Here is a 12,714-nt window from a genome sequence, read left to right as displayed (position 1 = left end):
CTGCGCGCAGCAACAAAGACACAACACAGACAAATATTAAATAAATTTATATTAAAAAAATATATTGACAAGGGACTTCCCTGGTGGTCCAGTGGTTAAGACTCTGCACTTCCACGGCACGGAGCGTGGCTTGGATCCCTGGTTGGGGAACTAAGATCCTGCATGCCGGGCGGTGCCGCCAAAAAGTTAAAATAAAATAAAATAAAATAAAATATTGACAAGTTACTGAAAAAAAGCCAAAACCTTTCAGATACTGAGTAGACCCAGCAATACAGGACCGTGGTTCATGAATAAATGGCAAATAAAACTTTAAAAATAGTAGTGACCATTTATTATCTACTTTGTCATACACTTTCATGTATATTATTTATTTCTTTAACATAACTAAAAACATAGATAACGCTTGTGGTTAAAAATTCAACAACATATAAGCATGTAGAGTAAAAAGTGAAAGCTGTATTTTTTTCCTCTCCCAACCCCACAGCCCCTGCCCAGGTGTTGCCCCCAATTCCGAGTTTGGGGTATATTCTTCCAGATATAAATGAATAGACAGACATATCTCCAAGCTTATTCGTATATATCAGATTAGCTCCATTTTACAGATGAGGAAAGTGCAGCACAGAAAAGTTGTAGTATTCATCCAAGACCACAGAGCTGATAAGTACTCGAGCTGAGATTCAAACCCAGCTCGTCTGATTCCTAAATCAGCGCATTTCTTCTGCTATGCTCCGTGTGTAAAATTTTATGGATGAAGAAACCGAGGCTCATAGAGGTCCCTGTGCAGTCAGAACCACATGGTTCACAGCCCACCTCGGGAGAGGCAGGGGTGACTGGGCTTGCACGGGAGGCTGCGTGGAGGAGAGGGCCTTGACCAACGCGGATCTGGGGTCGGGTGGGACCATCTCGGCCCAGCAACGCCCAGATCTGGGGCCCGGGGCTTGTCCACGCCGCTCGGGTACAGGCACCACCCAGGCCCTTGGCGCCACTCGCGGCCGCCTGGCCTGGGCAGGCGCAGCGCTCGCACCGCCCACTCGGAGCCGGTCTGGAGGCCGGGGTCCGGGAGTCCCGAGCCCCAGCCGGGCCTTGGGACAGCCCGGGAGAGATGGCTTCCTCCGAACCGGGCTGGGACCCCCTCAGCGTCGCCCCCTCGAGCCGTTGGCGGGTGCCGGGCTGGGGTGGCCAAGGCCCAAAGCCCGGGGTGGGTGGCCCTGACGGGCAAGGGGTTCGGGGTGGGCCGCCGGGAACCGGGGGCCGGCTCGGGACGCGGGCTGGGCGCGTGGCGGGCGGGCGGGCGGAGCGGGGGGCGGGGCGAGGGCGGAGCCGCGGACGGAGGCGGCAGTGTCCGGAGCCGGGCTCAGGGGCAGCCGTGGCCGCCGCGGAGCAAGGCTGCCTGGAGAGAGCGCCCGGGCGCAGAGGGGTTAACGGGCCGCCGGGGCCGAGCAGAGCAGGTACAGATCTTCCCTGGGACCCCCGGCCCCGGCCGCCCTCTCTCCCCGGTCCCGTTAGACCCCCCGCCCTGCGCGCACGCGCCGTCCCTGTTCCCTGCGCCCCGCGGTCGCGCCCCAGCCACGACCCCAGCCCCAGCTCTTATAGCTCTTATAGCCTCGAAAGTCCCTGGGGTCGAATTCCTGGGGAGGGGGTTCTGATTCCTTGGAACTCTGGCCCCCATCACTCGGGCGGAGAATCAGCCAAAATTCCTACGAAGTCACAGAGTAAAATTGGAAAACGTAGCCAGGACCTCCCGGCACACGCCCGGCGCCTCCTGCCCTCCTCCTCTAGATGGGTGCTCCTGGAGGATGTGTTTCCCCCATCCCCCAACCCCGCCACTCTCTTCTGTCCTGGAGTTGGGGGACAGGGACACTATGAGGGACGCATGTGGGTGCCCTTGATCCAGCTCAGCCTGACGACTAGAAAGGAAAGATGCCTGTTGGGATGGGCCTCCAGGACCCAGGAGTGGAGGGCACAAGGAGGACCAAGGAGTTCTCATCCAAGATAGGGACTCTCCAGCCAGCCCTGGAGCCTGCTGTGGGGCGCCCTGCCCCGCAGCACCACCCATTTCCCAGAGGTGGGTCCCCTGGGGGTGAAGGGGTTAGTTCTGCCCAGGTCTCTCTTCCTTGATCTTCACTGGCCAGTGTGGAGGTGTGGCTGGGAGGAGCCCAGGTTTGTCTAGACCAGAGTCAGCCTGGCCCAAGAGTGACCACTTCTGACCTCTCCTTTCTTCATCCTGGGCAGTGAGACACACCAGATGAGGAACATGAGAAGGGGTGAAAACCACAAATGTGTATCTGTTTCTGTAGGGGTGGAGGGGGAGTGTCGGCCCCCTGCCCAGCTATGCAGGGGGTGGGGTAGGACTTTTCCAGAGAGGGAGCCAGGCCTGGCCCTGGCCCCAAGAGCTCACGCCACCCCACCCCTTACTTCTCCAGGGAACTGCCAAAGCCAAACCCAGCTCAGGACAGGATTATGTGTACTGGGTAGACCCATGGAGAAAGAGGTAGCAGAGAGAAGCAGAGGCAGAGAGGGAGTAGAGAGGGGACCCGGACCCGGCAGCAAGAAGTGGCAGTGATCATCACCCCATCTCTCCTTTCCTTCAACCTCCAGTAACAGAGTCAGGCAGAGAGCTGAAGTTTTGGGTGGAACGTTGGCCCTTCTCTGGAGCCCCTACCCGCCCCCCCCCCCCATCAGGGTGGAGTTGTTGACCTCAGTGGTCAGCCCAGCCAAGGGAAGGAGCTGCCATCAGCAACCCCCTTCCCAACCCCAAGCAGCTGAGGAGACCCTGCAGCTCAGGCTCAACCACTGTGATCCCTCCCTCAACTTCCCAAGTCCTGGGGTCTCAGGGAGGGAAGTGGGGCTGAGAGTTGCTACCCCCAAGCACATTCCTGCCCTTCTCTCTGTCATTTTCCTGCCCCTGAGCTGGCCCACCTCGGCATTAGCTCCTTGGATTCCTCTCCCGGGTGCCTTTCAGATCCAACAGAAACATTTTTTTTTTTCCTGGAAAGCAGAACTCCGAGCAGCATGAGGAGTGGGGGTGGGAAGGGCTCATTGTGAGCAGGAAGGGGCTGGAGGGCAAGGGGAGCGATGGGAGAGTCAGGCTTAGACCAAGGGAGGGTTCCAAGCTCCACTTCCCCAAGGATCAAGTTTAGCCTTCAGGAGGACTTCCTGGCTCTTCAGAAGATAGACCGTGCATGATTGGGGAGCAACGGCATCTCTAGCTGCATATCCCCTTCCCAGGTTTCCCTAGCCCATCAGAGTCTTGCCTGAAGTAAGGCCTCATTGATCTAATGCTGGACGCTGGCCCCTAGAGAGAGGTTAAATCTCAGTGGGAAAAATCACCTGCTTCTCTAGAGATGAAACCATCAGCCCATTTAGTTTATCCCTTGACTGGGAATTGTTTGAGGCAGGCAGAGATGTGCCTGAGTGTTCCAGAAGGAGCTTTATTAGCTAAGAGGGGAAGAAAAAGCTGGGAGTCAGGTAGGAAACGGAAAGCCCAAGGGGCTTCCAGTCAGCAGCTCAGAGGGGGTGTCTGGTAAGTCCTCACTGAGCCTCCCTCCTCAGCTTTCCAGGACCTCTGGGAGGGCAGGAGGGAGAGCCAGATGAAAACCATCTTAAGAAAGATGCGTGTGCCTGAGCTGGCCTAGAGACAGTTCCTAGTTAGGACAGGGAGCTGAGAAGTTCCTGCAGTTGAGGAGGGGAACTACGCCTGAGTTGGGAGGCTGAAGGCAGACCACCACCCCTCCAGCCTGGGTGGATGGACAAGGGCAGTGTGCCTTCTCCCTCCCTCCCTCCCTCAGGATCATAAAGGGGTGGGCCAGTCTTCACCCATCCATTCTCACTCTAAGATGTCCTTCTGAGGAGTCATCCCTCCCAACCCCCAGCTTTCTGGAGACTGGACCAGGCTTCGGTCCCTGCAGAGCGCATCCCCCACCCCACGCCCAGATGCCGGAGTAGAGTTGACTTCCGGTCCCCTCCTCCCTGGCCCCGGTGGCCATCAAGGGAGGAGAGATGGAGAAGTGGGCGGGCAGGTAAGAGGTGGGGCGGCCCTGGAGGAGGGATGGCTGGGTCTCCGGTCTCTGGAAGGGAGAGAAAGGAGCTCTGGGGGAGGCTGGGGGAAGTGATGAGTAACTTCTGATCTCTGAGCAGCTGGCATCAGGATGTGCGGAGCCTCCTTGGGGTGAGGGCTGTGTCGTAACACCTCCTCCGGCTCCTGTCTGACACCTTCACTCCTGCCTTTGGTTTGCAGGCCCCGGATGTGTCTGATGCTGCTTCTGTTCCTCCCTCAGCTCTGCCTGGATCAGGAGGTGAGCCAGGGACTAGAGACTACGATCCTTTCCTCTCCCTGCCTCCCAGCTTCCCGCAATCTCCAGGCCGCGTCTGCATTTTCCACAGCCTCTGATAAGCCGCAGCCCCTTTCTCTCACACTTGGCCCTCCCAGCCTCCCTAACTCCCTAACTCCTCGCCAAATCACTTCAAGTCCCACCTCTGCTACTGAATGGGACCTTGGGCCAGTCACTACAGCCCCAAGCCTCCAGCATTGGACTAGATATTCTGCACAGTTCCGTCAAAAATCATTCTAATTTTGGCTGAACTTTTTGTCTACACAGGTGTTGTCTGGGCACTCTCTTCAGACACCTCCCGAGGAGAACCAAGGCCCTGAGGGTGTCTGGGGTCCTTGGGACCAGTGGGCCTCTTGCTCCCAGCCCTGCGGGGTTGGGGTGCAGCGCAGGAGCCGGGCGTGTCAGCTCCCTACAGCTCAACTCCACCAGGGCCTGCCCCTCCCACCCCGGCCCCCAAGACATCCAGAAGCCCTGCTCCCCCGGGGTCAAGGCACCAGACCTCATACTTCCCGAGAAACCCTTCCCCTGTACAGGCCACCACCTCGGGGAAGAGGTGGCCCCCTTCGAGGTCCTGCTTCTCATTTAGGGAGAGAGGAGGCCCAGGAGATTCAAGGAGCCAGGAGGTGAGGGGTGGGGCTTTGAGGGAAGAGGCGGGGCCTTGGGCAAGGGGCGGAGCTAGGGATGAAGGAAAGGGGAGCAAAGGATCCAGGGTTTATAAAGGCTTATCTTTGGTGCTGGGGAGTCGCCTGGGGAGCCAGGCTCCGAGGTAGCCAGCACTGTGACCCCACGTCTGCAACACTTTCTCAGGTCCCGGGTTCGAGACCCCATCAAGCCAGGAATGTTTGGTTATGGGAGAGTGCCCTTTGCTTTGCCGCTCCATCGGAACCGCAGGCACCCCAGGAGACCACCCAGCTCTGAGCTCTCGCGGACCTCAGATCTTCCATCCCTGACTCCAAGAACAGAGCCATCTTCTGCAAACCACACCCCGCAAACTGAACTCCCTCCTACTGAACCGTCTGCCCACACCCCGTCCCCCCCAGGAGAACCCCCAAGCCCCGAAGCTGCTCAAACAGAGGTGCCCTCTAGAACCAGGCCTGCCCTCACATGGCCCCACCCCAGAGCCCAGGCCTCTGGCACAGAGCCCTCCTTGTTCCCTCCATCCCCAGGAGAAGGTAGCTCCTTTCACATGTCCCCTCAGCCAAGAAGGCCAAGTTCCCAGGGTTGGGCCGGTCCCCGGCTGGCAGAGAGACACCCTAATCCTTTCCTTTCTGTCCCTCGGAGCCGAGGCCAGCAGAGCCAGGAGCACTGGAGACCTGGGGGGAATCTTCACGGGTCCCTCACGGAGTCTGCCCCTCACTACCCAGATGGCTGGTTGCCTCTGCTGAGTGCTGGCCCCCATTCCAGCCCCCTCTGGAGCCTCTTTGCTCCCAGTAGCCCTGTCCCAAGATGTTCTGGGGAGAGTGAGCAGCTGAGAGCCTGCAGCCAAGCGGTGAGTTCCTTCTTGGACCCCTCCCCAGACTTCCAATTCTGCTTCCCTGACCCTGAGCCTGGGTCCTCAGCCTGTCAGATCTGGACCTGAGGGAGAAGGGCCTTGGCATCTGACCTCTTCAGGGTAGGGACCTTGGAGCTCTTCCATAGACCTGACCTGCCTCCTTATCCCCCCAATCCAGCCCTGACCCACACCCCCATTTTCCTCCCCAGCTTTGACTCCTCTGTATCCCCCACCTCAGCCCTGCCCCCCTGAGCAGCCAGACCCCCGGGCCCTGCAGTGTGCAGCCTTTGACTCCCAGGAGTTCATGGGTCAGCTGTACCAGTGGGAGCCCTTCACAGAAGGTGAGGTTTCTAGCCCACTTCCTGGACAGGTGGTTGGAGATTGGGGGATGATGGGGAGGGAGACACTCAGCCCCTCTTTTTCTTCTCTGTAGGCTCTTGTATTTCTTCTGTGTCATATTGTCTTCCTTATTTCCCAGGGCTGGGGAGAGAGACAGAACAGGCCCAGAAAGGGCTGGGGGTTTCGGACAGAGCCCTAGCTGTCAGATGGCGGTGTATGGTCAGCAGAGGGGTCAGGCTAAGAGAACGGATGTGTCCAGAGGTGCCCTTTGGCTGGTCTTCTCTGGGAAGAAGCCCAACCCAGGAGGTGGGATGGATGTGACATGAGCAGGGCATGGTCAGAGAGATCCTGCCCAGTGGTGACAGCTCAGTGGAGGTGCCCCATGGATCCTGGACAGTGTTGTATCACTTTCTCCCAAGTTACCATCCATTTGATTTTCAGCCTGTGTCACCTTGATACCAAGACAAGCCCTCATGAGCTCTGAACTCACATAATCATAGTTTCAAGTATCTGTCCTCTCTCAGAGCTCAAAACCCCTTTTCTGGTCTTAGTGACCTCAATTGATCTGACCCAACTTTTGTGTGACCCTCAAACTGACCTTTCAGAGTACAGAATTGTCATGTTCCCTTCATCCACAGTGACCTCGGCAACCTCAGGATGCCCTATTGCTAATATAAGGCAAGCCAAGCCGCTCTCAGGGCCCTGGGTTCTTTCTCAGTTAACCTCCTGCCCGGGACCCCAGCTAACCACCCTTCTACCCTGTCTCTTAGTTCAGGGTTCCCAGCGCTGTGAACTGAACTGCCGTCCCCGTGGCTTCCGCTTCTATGTCCGTCACACCGAAAAGGTCCAGGACGGGACCCTGTGTCAGCCTGGAGCCCCAGACATCTGTGTGGCCGGACGCTGTCTGGTGAGGGAGGACGGGGTGTGCACATGGGGAGAGAGGCGATGTTAATAACTGCCACAGGCACACACACAGAGTCTCCTTGCTCATCATCACAATGGCAAAACACCAGACTCAGGTTGCAGAGAGGAAAGTTCTTACCTGCCAAGCAGGGCTGAGCAGAGTCAAGAGTCGAACTCCTTAAGCCCATCCAAGCTTCCCAGAGGCTGGCTGGGAATGGTGGGGCTGACAGAGAAACTACAAGTCTCACTTGTAGTGCAAAGGTCAAGACACGTGGTGAGCCGAAGACTCCAAGACGACCAGGCCAGGGTTGCAGGTGGCGTCTGGCTTCTGGCAGCCCCTGCCTCACTCCGCTTTCCCCTAGAGCCCTGGCTGTGATGGGATCCTCGGCTCGGGCAGGCGTCCAGATGGCTGTGGAGTCTGTGGGGGTGATGATTCTACCTGTCGCCTCATCTCGGGGAACCTCACTGACCGGGGGGGCCCTCTGGGCTATCAGAAAATCCTGTTGATTCCTGCTGGAGCCTCCCGGCTCTGGATCGCCCAGCTCCGGCCCAGCTCCAACTACCTTGGTGAGTCCCTGGATTCCCCGAGTCTTGGTCCCCCGTTCCATTCCTGGCCTATTGGTTCTGCCCTTCACGCCCCCATTCAGCACGGCAAGTGAGCCACCCGGGAAGTCAGGGCTCCCTTCCTCCCTCCCGCGTGGGCACGGGCTATGTGGGGTTCTGTGTTGTCGGGGAAGTGGTGGGAGAGGGGGACAGTATGACTAACCTCGCATGTCCTGATCTGCCACCTCCAGCACTTCGTGGCCCTGGGGGCCGGTCCATCATTAATGGAAACTGGGCTGTGGATCCCCCTGGGTCCTACGCTGCCGGCGGGACTGTCTTCCGGTACAGCCGTCCTCCTCGAGAGGAGGGCGTGGGGGAGAGTCTGTCTGCGGAAGGCCCCACGACCCAGCCTGTGGATGTCTACGTGAGTGAGGGGCCTGCACCTGGGCCGGAGGTGGAGGCCGCCCCGCTGCCTCTCCTCTGAGGGGAAAGCTGTGGGTCTCAAGATGGGCAGAAGGCTAGTGGATGCCCCCCCTGGCCACCCCCAAACATTCATTACCTTCTCTTTTTCTCCCCAGATGATATTTCAGGAGGAAAACCCAGGTGTTTTCTACCAGTATGTCATCTCTTCACCTCCCCCCAACCTTGAGAACCCCACCCCAGAGCCCCGGCTCCCCCACCTCCAGCCTGGTAAGACTTTGATCTCCAGACCTAAAAGGAGGTGGGGAGAGGCTGAGGGGAGCTCGAGGCAATGGGGATGCATCTAATTTGTCTACCCGACTCTCCCTGTGCAGAGGTTTTGAGGGGAGAGCCCCCACCTGCTTCAGTACCCCGCCCTGCCCGCACCCCAGGCACCCTCCAGCGTCAGGTGCGGATCCCCCAGATGCCTGCCCCGCCCCATCCCAGGACACCCCTGGGGTCTCCAGCCGGATACTGGAAACGGGTGGGACACTCTGAGTGCTCGGCATCCTGTGGAAAAGGTGAGACTTCACCCACCAGCCTGTATTCCTGGCACCCTCAGCCCAGATGCCCAGCTTGGCACTCCTGACCCCATACCCTGGATTGTGGGTCCACACCTTGACTCTGTGCCGAATCGGACTTCAGTGCCTGGGACCCCACTGACACTGGATGCCGAGCTATCCTGCCTCCCCTGGCTTCCTTTTTATCCCTTTCAGGTGTCTGGCGCCCTGTCTTCCTCTGCATTTCTCGTGAGTCAGGAGAGGAACTGGATGAACGCAGCTGTGCCGTGGGCACCAGGCCCCCGGCCTCCCAGGAACCCTGCCACGGCCCCCCGTGCCCACCGTAGTGAGTGCGCCCCACGGGAGGGTTAGGGTCCTGGGGACACGACGGTTGCCCCGGGGAAACACATCCTCGCCCCCATAGGATCTCACCTGGACTCTGCACTCAACACAAGATCTCCTGGCTTCAGAGAGACGTTATTCAGTGAGAAAGGCTGACATTCCATAGACAACAAGGAAACCCTGAGCCCCACAAGGGATCCCAGACTCCAAATATGCCCACTCTCCTCTGAGGGGTCCCCACCCCCAGTCTGTCGTCCCCTTCCCCAAACATGGCAGTCCCACACATCTCTGTTTTTGCCCTCTGTGTCTCTGTCCCTTCCCCTCCCTGCCCACGCCCATAGCTGGGAGGCCGGCGAGTGGACGTCCTGCAGCCGCTCCTGTGGCCCCGGCACCCAGCACCGTCAGCTGCGCTGCCGGCAGGAGTTTGGGGGCGGCGGCTCGTCGGTGCCCCTGGAGCGCTGCGGACATCTGCCCCGGCCCAACATCACCCAGCCGTGCCAGCTGCGCCTCTGCGGCCGCTGGGAGGTCCGCTCCCCCTGGAGCCAGGTGAGTGGTCCCAGGCAAGGAAGCTCTTGGAGCGGGAAGATCCTGGAGGCGTGGGCACCAGTGAGCTAGAGCAGTGGTTTTTCAACTCCGTTCTAATCAGCAGAAACTTTTACAAATGAGATCTCATGTAGAACCTCCATCTGTAAGTCTGCGAAGAGACGGAACCGGGGCTTGGGGGCCCAGAGCCCCATACTCAGCCTGCTCCTCAGCCCACGAAGCCCTGTAACCGCTGAGCCAGGCATCAAAGGCACATCCTGGTTCAGAGGCCCCAGAGCTGGAGGCTGGTGAGGCAGCGGGGGAAGCCCAGGCCTGAATGCCCCTCGTCCCCTCAGTGCTCTGTGCGGTGCGGGCGCGGCCAGAGGAGCCGACAGGTCCGCTGCGTCGGCAGCAACGGTGATGAAGTGAGCGAGCAGGAGTGCGTCTCAGGCCCCCCGCGGCCCCCCAGCAGAGAGGCCTGTGACATGGGGCCCTGCACCACAGCCTGGTTCCACAGCGACTGGAGCTCCAAGGTGGGCCCCCCACCCCCTCAGCCGAGCCCCACGCCCCTGGTACCCCCACCCAGGACACCCTCCCGGGGCCTTTCCAGCACAGTTGCATAACGTCGATTGAGCAAGCGCCTGCCGTCTGCTGGACACTGCTGATGCTGGGGACTCAGAGACAAACTGACGCTGACATCCTGACCCCTGCCTGGCAAAGTTTCCCCATATCTGGCTGGTTCCCCTGGGGCATTCCCTAACTCCCGGATCCGGGATGTGTCTGTCCTCAGCCCCCTCCCCTTCCTCTACTTGTCACTCCAGCCTCCCTTCACACTCTGCTTCCCAACAGTGCTCAGCTGAGTGTGGGACGGGAATCCAGCGACGTTCTGTCATCTGCCTCGGGAGTGGGGAGACCCATGGGGAGGGCCAGGAGGAAGCAGGGGCAGGAGCCACTGAGCAGACCTGTGCTCCAGGAAGCCGTCCCCCTGACATGCGTGCCTGCAGCTTGGGGCCCTGTGAGGTGACGTGGTGCTGGTACACGGGGCCCTGGGCAGAGGTGAGCTGAGAGCCTGGGAGGGGGCCCGTCGGTGGGATTCCCTGGGGGGAGGTCGGAGTAATCCTGCTCTCCCTTCCCGTCTTCTCCATCAGTGCTCCTCAGAATGTGGCTCTGGCACGCAGCGTAGAGACATCATCTGTGTGTCCAAACTGGGGACTGAGTTCAATGTGACTTCTCCTAGCAACTGTTCCCACCTGCCCAGGCCCCCTGCCCTGCAGCCCTGTCAGGGGCAGGACTGCCAAGACCGATGGTTTTCTACACCCTGGAGTCCGGTGAGTGCCTGGCACCCTTGCCCGCTCAGCATGGACTTCCAGGGGAGGGGAGGCGTCCCTCCTTGTACCTCCCTCTGTGCCCCAGGCTAAAGCCCGCGGCAGTTTAACTTGTCTCATTTCCTAGACCAGGAGGACAGGTGGGCCCCCTCCACGTGGGGTTTCATAATGCTCCAGGATAGCCCCCCAATTCTTTTCAGAGGAGGAGGAGGCCTGGGGTTCAGGAGGAGCCTGGGGCACAGCAAAGGTCTGATTTGATAGCTGGGGTCTCCCCAGTGTTCTCGCTCCTGCCAGGGGGGCATGCAGACAAGGGAGGTCCAGTGCCTGACTGCCAACCAGACCCTCAGCATCCGATGTCCTCCTCACCTGCGGCCCTCCAGGAAACGATCCTGTAACAGCCAACCCTGCAGCCAACGCCCCGGTAAAGAGCTCCCTCTCCCCAGTCCCCAGCAGAGCGGGGTCAGCTGAAGTGTGGGTGGAGATTAGGAAGGACGAGTGGGAGTGGGCAACACACCTCCAGCGGGATGGATCTTGGTGACTTCTTGTGCCCAATGGCCTCCTCTGTCCCCAGATGATCAATGCAAGGACAGCTCTCCACATTGCCCCCTGGTGGTGCAGGCCCGGCTCTGCGTCTATCCCTACTACACAGCTACCTGTTGCCGCTCTTGCGCCCATGTCTTGGAGCGGTCTCCCCCGGAGCCCGCCTGAAATGGGTCCAGGAGACCCTCTCCTCGTGGTTTTTTCATGCCACCATCAGTCACCTGTCAATCAGCCCACTCTGTACCCTCTGGCTCTCTAGCCTGTCCTGGTCTCACTAGGGACGTCCCCCAGGGTGGTCGAAGGTGGCAAGATGACGGACAGTAACTGTCAAGACGTGTGGTTGGGTCTGTGCGGTGGTGTGATGGTGTGTGTGCACATATGCCCCCAGATGTGTATATGGGCTTGTGTGGATGTGTGTGCGCCCATAAACCTGTATCACTTCTCAAAAAGAAGTTACACAGACTGAGAAGGAACCGGGAGAGGGGACGATGCCTGTTTCTGTCAGAGTTTTCTAGGCTGAAAGGAAAGCAAGTTTGCAACTCTTTGGGAATCCGAGCTACTTAGAGTCTGGCCTTCCCATTAATCCCAACTTTGTGTCCTCAACCTCATTTCTTCTGTTCAGGCCACACATCATCTAAACCATCCTTTTGTCCTCTGACCCTTTCTCCCCTTACTTAGTCTCTCTATCCCTCCCTCTCATAGTTAGCTAGGGATGGGGTGAGCCATTGCCAATCCTGCTTTTCCCCAGGAAGAGAGACTATCTCCCCAGAGCAGGGACCAGCTGGGCAGAAGATGGCAAAGAGAAAGGTTAGAATAAGACAACCGAGCCCCTGCTCCTGCTCCCCACCTCCTAAAACAGTCCCCACCCCAGAACTAATTTATTTTTTATTAAAGATGATTATGACAAATGAGAAACAGGCTCTTCATTGTCCTCGTGGGAACCCAGCCATACAGGCCACCTAAGCAAGCAGTGTGAGATCAGAATGAAGGGTGGGAAGGGGACTAGTACTTGGAGCCCAGGTGGAGAGAGTTTGGGCCCAGAAAGGCTAATGAATGAGCCCCAGTCACCTGAGACCAGGAGCCTTGGTCAGAGAGGGAGAGGATCCTGGCCGACCTCAGGCCCTGCAGGTTGGTCATTGACCACTAGAGGTCACCACTTCTCCCAGTTTAGGTATGGAGTTGGGCACTTGGGTCCAGAGCTGAAGAAGAAACTGCTTGGCCTATGGTGGGTTTCTTGGTAGGCTGTCTTTCTTGTAAAGTCTCTTGTAATCTAGTAGCACTTTTTTCCCATCTGGGGCTGAGCTGAATGGCGGCTGCCTTTTCAGGGGTCTTTTTTCCTGTTCCCTTTCTTTGGCCCTGCCTTCCTGCCCCTCTCATCCTTTCTGCTATTACCCATTTCCCTATTAAGCTCTTGGTTT

The 12,714-nt window shown here is 58.7% G+C and overlaps 1 protein-coding gene across 1 annotated transcript; it reads left to right on the top strand.

The window, feature by feature from the left end:
• Nucleotides 1-1,349: 1,349 nt before the first annotated feature.
• On the top strand, nt 1,350-12,204 carry ADAMTSL4 (ADAMTS like 4). Its single transcript, XM_082865597.1, has 18 exons — nt 1,350-1,448; nt 3,873-4,019; nt 4,238-4,295; nt 4,599-4,954; nt 5,139-5,820; nt 6,062-6,164; nt 6,933-7,069; nt 7,428-7,632; nt 7,860-8,032; nt 8,187-8,298; nt 8,403-8,588; nt 8,784-8,913; nt 9,251-9,455; nt 9,788-9,964; nt 10,281-10,487; nt 10,580-10,759; nt 11,033-11,177; nt 11,328-12,204. The coding sequence occupies exons 2-18, from the start codon at nt 4,000-4,002 to the stop codon at nt 11,462-11,464; spliced, it is 3,213 nt and encodes a 1,070-aa protein (XP_082721723.1). The 5' UTR covers nt 1,350-1,448; nt 3,873-3,999; the 3' UTR covers nt 11,465-12,204.
• The last annotated feature ends 510 nt before the right edge of the window (nt 12,205-12,714 follow it).

The sequence above is a fragment of the Leucopleurus acutus genome (genome assembly GCF_964270905.1).
Source record: "Leucopleurus acutus genome assembly, chromosome: 2".
NCBI lineage: Eukaryota > Metazoa > Chordata > Mammalia > Artiodactyla > Delphinidae > Leucopleurus > Leucopleurus acutus.
The sequence above is the reverse complement of the archived record's forward strand: the minus strand, read 5'-3'. Positions and strand labels throughout refer to the sequence as shown.

Excerpts from the sequence above, each read along its gene's own strand:
- ADAMTSL4 (XM_082865597.1), top strand. The coding sequence starts at position 4,000 with ATGGAGAAGTGGGCGGGCAG. Across the intron at positions 8,299-8,402 it reads GCTCCCCCACCTCCAGCCTG|AGGTTTTGAGGGGAGAGCCC; the intron begins GTAAGACTTTGA and ends CTCCCTGTGCAG. Across the intron at positions 10,488-10,579 it reads ACACGGGGCCCTGGGCAGAG|TGCTCCTCAGAATGTGGCTC; the intron begins GTGAGCTGAGAG and ends CTTCTCCATCAG.